Genomic DNA, 8,613 nt, shown 5'->3' with positions numbered 1-8,613 from the left:
TTTATTTCTTACTGAGATTTTTACATTTTAGAAAATTTTTTATTAGAAATTATAGGATTTTATATATATGTATATCTTGCTATAAATTAAATTGAATTACTGTCACTTTATAAAACGATATTTTTTATATGTTTGGTCTATTTTAAAGAAAATAATTATACAAAAAGTTTGTTTAATATGGCAATAATTTTAATATACTTGCAATTAACAGGCAATATTTATTCTAATAGTTTGAAAATGAACTCAATAAAAATCAAACGGGTAAAAAAAAATCTGTTTTCAATCAAAAACAATTTGGAATCTTACAAAGTTGTTGATAATATCTTTTGGAGATAATTTAAACTTATGCGTAAAAATTGTATACGCGTGATACAATTTACGAAAAATAAAAAATCATGCATATTTCAGATACAACGCTTAGTGCTTGTGCCATCATTGCTGCATTCGTTGCTCATGTATTTGGGTCTACGAGTAAGTATACATGTACATATAACTACATTCTACACATTTATCTCTTTTATGAGATAGAGAAACCTGCCATTATTATGTAAATTTCTCGGAATTTTAATCTTCATTTTACGCAACATCGTATAAGACCTAGGTAAAGATTAATACTGCGCTTTTTTTTTTTTGATCTGACTATTGAATCGACTACTGAAATAAATATGATCTCTAATAACTCGCGATAGTAATTATAGCTCTCTGCGTGTGAAATATATGTATAATCTACAATCTGGAATATCCAGCGAAAACGTATCGCTTTTCCTTTTAAAAACTAGTAAACACTTCAAATAACCTTGTACTCTTGACATTTCAACGAGATACTTCTAATTAAGAAACACACCTTTAACAAGTTTATTCGCAATAGTCACGTTTAAACAAATTACATAATACGTACGTATGAAATAAAATATTATAGTTGAACCAAAGTGCGTTTACAAACTGGTAACTTTTAAATCAGCGTGATGGAATTTTCGCAACTGAGAGAAATTTTCCCATAAATCAATACAATGCTTGTATAAATCAGAGAAATCTTAAATTAAATGTATCAGATTAAACTAATTCTTCTCTAATTAGCAAGAATCACGCAATTATCTATCATCATTTTGCACGAATTATTTAAAGCAAATTAGACAATTTTTTAAATCAATCCTTGTGATCTACATTTCTCGCGTTGAAATGTAGCAAGTTTCCTACAATCGACACATCTGAGTTATTATAATTTTCGAGATAAAAACAATCCATTAGTGTCTACTGCCTACGATACCTGATTCTAATCGTAATATACGACCTCTCTTGTCACTTGGCGCAGAATAATGACAATGTTCTCGATCGCTTGAGACTCTGGATTTGCTCAGGAGAAACTTTGTCGGTTTCGTTGGCCGATCAATTTTTTGCTACATTTAGCAACAAGGACAAAATATTGGCAAATTTCTACGGCAGCACAGAAGTCATGGGTGACGTCACATATTACCTTTTGAGCAATCGCGCGCAATTACAAGGAATGGAGAAAGTGCCAATAGGTAAGGATAAAATTTTTATCTGCCGAATATGACTTAAGAATTGATACGTCATTAATTTTAATTAATTTTGTAATTAATTAATTTTATCAAATTAATGAAGAGATAATAATGACAATGACTTGATATCCTGTTAATATTTAAAATTCTAATGGACAGGCTATCAACTGATCATCGAATGCTAATAAAAAGGATCGTAGAAAATTATCACTGACACAACATCTAATATTGCTTAACGTACTTTTGTTGCAGGAAGGCCGATCGATAATTGCATAATTTATCTTGTAAACAAGGACATGCGATTGATCCCCCAGGGAGAAGTCGGTGAGCTGATTGTGGCAGGAAAAAATCTTGCTGCAGGTTATATACGCGGACGAGACACACATAAATTTTTGAATAATCGTTACGCTATCGATCCAGGTGAGGAAAATAAAACAAACGTAAGAATATCGGATACCGGTCTATTAAATTCGAAGAATTACACAGATTGTGGCCTGTAAATATTCTCATTCGTAATCTCTTTCGCGAGACAAAGCGATAATTAAAGGATCTTGTACATTTCAAACAAATATGCTGATTTATTTGCAGAATATCCAAAGATCTTTCGTACTGGTGACTACGCTAAAATTGTCAAAGGTTCGATAATTTACGAGGGGCGAGTGGATTCGCAGATTAAGATTAGAGGTCATCGCGTCGATCTTACAGAGATCGAGAAAATAATCGCCAAGATATCCGGTATCGATAAGGTCGTGGTTCTTTGTTATAAGCCCGGTGAACTGTCACAGGTAAATGCGTGTGCGCGTAAAGTGAAAAAAATGCTGCAAAAATTTTTTTTAATTATTTTCGAAAAATAATTCTCTCCTAAGATTCAAATATCTAGACATTTCAAAGCGTTTCGTATATAAAATTAATCTTCAATATTTCTGTTCGCGTATTATTTTGCATGTTACATAAATTCTCAATTAAATATAGATACTTTATAAATACGGCTTTTCACAGAATAGTATATAACCTATACTAACAATAATAGTATACAACTTTATAAATCTTTATATAATGTTAAGTTTTATATTTTACATTTTCTCTCAGGCACTAATAGCTTTTGTTACCGTCACTGATGACACGACTCTGTCCAGCTCGGAGATTGAAAGTTTTCTCCAAAGAACGTTAGCGCCATACATGTTACCGCAAATATTTATTATTGATCACATACCTCTTTTAATCAATGGAAAAACGGATCGACAGACATTGCTAAAGCAATATGAATCATTTTGTCCTAATGATGGTACGTCGAATTAGCGATTTTATATCATTTTATCAAGCAAAATATCATATGTACACCTCCTTGTCCTATAAAGTTTCACGACGTAAGTAATTAACATTAATCATCCATGAATATATTAATCAAATTAACATCTTTATAAGTATTTAAATTTTTAGATGTAAAAATAGAGATATTACAAGATAATTGTCATGAATTCATAATGGAATCATAATGTGAACCAGTTCCAAGATTTTTTATATCTTTTCCATTCCTTTCTTTACACATCATATTAGCATCTCATCTCGTATTTCTCATAAGAGATCAGAATAATTATTCTAATCTCTTCTGTAATTAATAAAATAAATTGCGATAATCTGGTAAAAAGAAAATGTAGAATAAGAAAAAATTCATTTTATGATATCTTATCTTTTATCGAGCAATTAAATTTCGTGCATATTATTTCAGCAAGTAATTACTCTTGTATTAAAAATAAAAGAAATCTTTTTTTCTAAGAAAGAATAAAAAAATCCAAATATTTTTAAATTATAATCCCTCACGGAAAAAAAATGCTGTTGCTTCAATTAAAGTCTACGTCACGGGCTGCCAACAAACATATGTAGTTCATTCAATGATATTTTTATTGAATCAAATATTTGGATTATTAAAACAATTATCCAGATATTTGATCTAATAAAAATATCATTGAATGAACTATATATGTTTGTTGGCAACCCGTGACGTAGACTTTAATTGAAGCAACAGCATTTATTTTCTCGTGCTCTTTCTTACTCTTTCAAATATTAGAAACTTGAATGCCCAGAATAAATCATAATTCGAGATTTTATTAAATTAAATAAATCAAAAAAAAATTTCTTCTGAAATTTTATTTTTATCGCAAAAGATTTATTATTAGCTGACGCTTGCTAAGTTTATGGAAAATTCTATTCTACAGAAGATGACGTTGCTGCGAATTGCGATTACAGCGGCGTATCAGATCAAGATCTTGCAAAAGCCCGAGTTCTTTTTCCGACTGTCGCATCCGTAATCGGACGTAATGGTAGTGCGCTAGTGACCCTGCATGCGAATTTCTACGAGCTCGGTGGAAATTCCTTAAATTCCATTTACACCGTGACCAAGTTAATGGACCAGGGTTATCAAATTGGCATCACGGATTTTATCACAGCAAAAGATCTGGCCGAAATACTGGACCGCATGAAACTTATATCTTCTGACGAAAAACCTCTGAAGGAGACACTCGACCAGAAACCGTATATCTTTGAAACGTTAAGCGATTGTCACAAGGAGGACGCGATCGAGTGAGTACGTGCGTATACAGGCAGGAAATGATCACAACATAAATATATTTTAATATTTGCAGAATAATCACAGAGAGCTTTTATTCGAAAGCCGATTTGGAGCAATGGTTAATACCGGACATAATGAGAACCGATTATCGGGAACTGATGGAAATTATGTGGAATCCTCTCGTAGAGAAAGGCTTGAGCTTCGCGATAAAATCGGCGCAGAATGGCAAAACGATCGGAGTTACCCTTAATTTTGATCTTTGGGACGAGCCTGAACTAATACTGAGCTCTAAATTAATGATTATATTCGATTTTCTCGAGTATCTTGAAAAACCGATTAGAGAAAACAAATTACCGAAAGGCAAGGGCAAAATAATACACAATTCCATGATGTCAACATGCAGCGACTTGAATTTCGCGGAAAACGTATTAGTGATGCGACAGATGGAAGAATACTGTTTACAACTCGCTCAACAAAAAGGATACGTCGGGATTTTTACTACAAATACCAGTCCCCTCACTCAGGTAAACGATAAATTCAAAAATTAATTCAAATATCTTTTATAACAATTGAGCCCACTTTAAATCTCTATAATTCATAAAATATCAGACAGAATTCTATTTATATAATTTGATGTGCTATATATTTTAAAATATTTATATATCCTGATATGTATTTTGTATAATACGTATTTTACTTTTTATAGCTTTTTCTATATCATACATAAAATTGTACCGAACTTTGTTGCAAATTATAAATAGAACATCATATAAAATTTAGCATAAAATAATTAAATAAAATTCTGTCCCGAATCTTATTGCGTTTAAAGCGGGCTTCAGTTACTAATGTAGAAAGTATTTATTATATGGATATATATATATATATATATATTATATATCGCTGAAAGAATTATTAATTTACATTTTTATCTAAACTTTATGCAGCAACTTGGCATTGACGTATACGATTATGAAACATTGCTGTTATACCAAGTGAATCGATACAAGACACCTGATGGAAATAAACCTTTTGGCAAAGCCCCCGACAGTCAAGTAGCAATTTGCTCATTAAAAATGATTAACTAAAAGGATTTTAATAAAAAAAAAGTATTGGTTCCAAGTATTGTAAGCATCATCTCTGTGATCTTTCATCGACACATTCATAATTGTTAATAATTCATTATGACAAGGCTTTATTTCTTTTCATTCATTGTTAATAATTCATTATAACAAGAATTTATATCTTTTCATTCTTTCACATCACTTTTTGTTATTTTCCATAAATATCAGCAGCAAACAATATATCACAAACAATAATCGCGTAACTGAACGACTATCTATATTGTTTGTTACACGCATAATGCAATTATTGTTCCTTCATTATCATTTCATTTTCTTGATAGACTAAAAAAACTTTAGAATCTTAGAATTAATCACTTTAAACGGATTTGTATCTATTTATTAATACTTGTCATATCTATCTGTATAAAAAAAGTATGGTATAATTTTCTAGCTTTATAAAATTTTTGTCGAAAACGCATAATTATCGAAAAAATCGATAATTATGTTATCTGATCTTTAATATTAAAGAACTGTGCATTTAAAGTAAACATAAAAGTACGTATTTTAATAAAAGATCACACATTATGATAAAAATAATATTCATAATAGACTTAATATAAAATTTTGAAATCCGTTTATGCAAATTATTACCACATTATTAACATTATTTGATATATTCAAACTATCTTCCGCATAAAGACTGTTGTAAAAATCAACGATAAAAGTATAACAAATTAATTATTACATTAATGCAATATATGGATTATTGCATTTCTCAAAACAATGATAATTATTACATTAGAGCTTCTTTTATATATATTATAATACTTTGTAAAATACAATTTATGCGGATTGTTTATTTTTTGCACAAAAATAAATACATAACGAATATGATACCTTGGCAAAAATAGAGATATGTAATGATAAATTTGTACATTTTTGTGCATAGGCATATATATGCAACAGTTATAAAAATTGTAATAGCTACTATTGTTAGAATATAATTTGTAGTTATTATTATTACGCTTCATCACAATGATTAAACAGTTAGATTAACAAAAATTGTTACATAAATATTTATGTATCGATTATATATTGATGATGTATCGAGCTTATAATTATTATAATGTGATATTAAGCGCATTTCATAAAAGCTGTTCCATAAAATTTTTCTAATATAGAACTTTTTTGCATATTACTTACATTTCTAATATAGAAATAAAATAGTAATTTGAATAAATTACTCTAAATCGTGATCTAGATAGCTTTTAGAAATAAATAGAACAAAACAATTAATTATTGATTAATCATTGTGAAATTGTTGATTAATCATAGTAAAATTGTTGCACGGACAAACGTATCGTTTTTATTTCATATAAACAAAATAGTGTATAAGTGAAAACGAAACAATAAATTAAATAAAAAATTTGATTACAACAAAACTTACAACTCTGATATATATATATGTATATATATATAATTCAGTTATATTCGTTATTCATGAGAGAATCTTTACTATTTTGAGTCACAATTTCAAATTTAATTTGACTTTTAAAAAAATCTTTAAATTGGAAATATATTAAATATTAATAAAAAAACAAAAATTAAATTGGTTTTAAAATATTGAAGAACTAGATAATACAAACATTATATGTAAGAGAGTAAATATGTATGTACACATTCATATATAATATATTATATTGAATGATTCTTTTATCAAATTTTGATAGCATATCACTAATATTTTAGCTGTTAGGATTAATTTTAATGACAAATTTCCCAATAAATATATCTTTTTTGCGCGAAAATGTGAAAATACTAATAACTTTCTTTTTAGTTATATTTCTCAAAAATAGAAATAGTAAAGTATACATCTGTCTCATTTTAAATAAAACTTGAAATTCAGAAAGTACGTGTTACGTGCAGATTTCCTGTTTTCCCTTCTCCATCTTCTACAGCTGATTGCAACTGACAGAAGTGTCGACTGTTTAAACATAACCTCACAATTTCCATTTGTGTGCGTATATTAAATAACTTTTTTGCATTGGAAGTTGGAAACACCCTCAATAAAAAAAAATATTCTGTGATAAGACAATAGCTGACATATTTTAATTAGATAGATAATTTGCTATTAGATTGACAGTACTTATAACAATGCAAATGTAGAATATATTATCAAAAGAAAATATAATAATATATAATAATGTCATATTATCAAGGCATAGAGAATAATGAGTATTTTAATATATTGATTTAAACAGTGTTATTATTGTTAATTACTTGTAAAAAGAATCCACAAATGGCACCGTTAACGGATTTACTTTCTTGTAGTATAATAGGTATAAAAACGTAGCTTTCTATAATAAAACAATAAATAATATAAATATATAAATGAACTATTTTTTCATGTGCGTTACCAAATATTTGCATTGTTTAATATGCTTAATCCAAAATAAAAATTCTAGAGAAAGACTGCAATGGAGATATCTTGTGGACATGGTCGTATCCTGCAGTAACGGAATCTCAGAAGACTGTAGTTACAAGAAAATGCAATATGAAATTGGAACATAGTTCTCCTCATGTATTTGTATGTGCAAGACACGGCCATGATTGGTTTTATATACATTGCAGTGAAGTATTCGATTCTGATAAATTACCAAAGGTGAGTATCTATATAAGAGTTTCTATCTCTCTCGTTAAAAAAAGCATTTTATCATACATTCAAGCATTTTCATATCTTGCGATTTTCATAATTATTCCAGGTAAAACAGTTCGCATTGGTTCTTTTTGCAAAGGACTTTAATCCACAAAAGTATGAAGTGCTGTCACGAGTTCTTAGCAAGATGTATTGCAAAACAGGAAAACCAACAGAAATCCTGCAATTATATCTTTCTGTATTCACAAAAGGATCGTGTTCAACACAAGAGAATGGAACATTTGTCTCCGATGATTTTAATACTCATCGATTTGCAGCTAGTACTAATATCAAAGAACTGATTAAAACATTCGAATTAGAAACAATTTTGATTTATACCGCTCTCTTATTGAAAAAAAAAATCATTATATATCATCACAGCTTGGAGCAACTTCTTAAGTGGATAAGAACATTCCCTGCATTAATGAAACACAGAAAAGTTACTGACACCCTGGATTGATTTAGTAAATGACGAATTGATTGAATTAAAGGTATGTGTCCTATAAAAGATGATATCTTTGATAGTATGAAATTATAGATAAAGTAGATAATTTCATTATTCAAAATAGATTGCATAAACCTCAATATATTATTCTTAATTATTATTATTGTTATGCTATTATTATAGTTATTAATTAATATATATTAATATAATTAATAGATATTAATTGTTTTGTTATTCAATTATTATTGTTGCTACATATAGAGATATTCACACTATGTGGCGGGCTGCAGCAATAGCTCAATATCGTCAAGAACAGACCTGTA

General features: G+C 28.7%; 2 protein-coding genes across 4 annotated transcripts in view; both read left to right on the top strand.

The window, feature by feature from the left end:
* LOC115244870 (mycosubtilin synthase subunit C) overlaps nucleotides 1-6,958 on the top strand; it is a 13,192-nt gene extending 6,234 nt beyond the window's left edge. For all 3 annotated transcript variants that reach the window (XM_029822871.1, XM_029822868.1, XM_029822870.1), the window contains exons 7-14: nucleotides 409-471; nucleotides 1,313-1,523; nucleotides 1,773-1,940; nucleotides 2,109-2,305; nucleotides 2,610-2,805; nucleotides 3,737-4,100; nucleotides 4,163-4,613; nucleotides 5,034-6,958. In XM_029822871.1, the coding sequence (XP_029678731.1) occupies nucleotides 409-471; nucleotides 1,313-1,523; nucleotides 1,773-1,940; nucleotides 2,109-2,305; nucleotides 2,610-2,805; nucleotides 3,737-4,100; nucleotides 4,163-4,613; nucleotides 5,034-5,174 (1,791 nt within the window). In that variant the 3' untranslated portion in view covers nucleotides 5,175-6,958. The remainder of the gene's footprint in view (nucleotides 1-408; nucleotides 472-1,312; nucleotides 1,524-1,772; nucleotides 1,941-2,108; nucleotides 2,306-2,609; nucleotides 2,806-3,736; nucleotides 4,101-4,162; nucleotides 4,614-5,033) is intronic.
* Nucleotides 6,959-7,085: 127 nt separating this feature from the next.
* Nucleotides 7,086-8,613, top strand: part of LOC115244884 (putative protein FAM45B) — a 2,217-nt gene continuing 689 nt past the window's right edge. Inside the window, 5 exon segments of the mRNA XM_029822889.1 lie at nucleotides 7,086-7,489; nucleotides 7,616-7,812; nucleotides 7,913-8,292; nucleotides 8,294-8,336; nucleotides 8,552-8,610. Coding sequence (XP_029678749.1) covers nucleotides 7,450-7,489; nucleotides 7,616-7,812; nucleotides 7,913-8,292; nucleotides 8,294-8,336; nucleotides 8,552-8,610 — 719 coding nt within the window. The 5' untranslated portion in view covers nucleotides 7,086-7,449.

Source organism: Formica exsecta, unplaced genomic scaffold, assembly GCF_003651465.1.
Source record: "Formica exsecta isolate Colony F162 unplaced genomic scaffold, ASM365146v1 scaffold878, whole genome shotgun sequence".
In the NCBI taxonomy this organism is placed as follows: Eukaryota; Metazoa; Arthropoda; class Insecta; order Hymenoptera; family Formicidae; genus Formica; species Formica exsecta.
The sequence above is the reverse complement of the archived record's forward strand: the minus strand, read 5'-3'. Positions and strand labels throughout refer to the sequence as shown.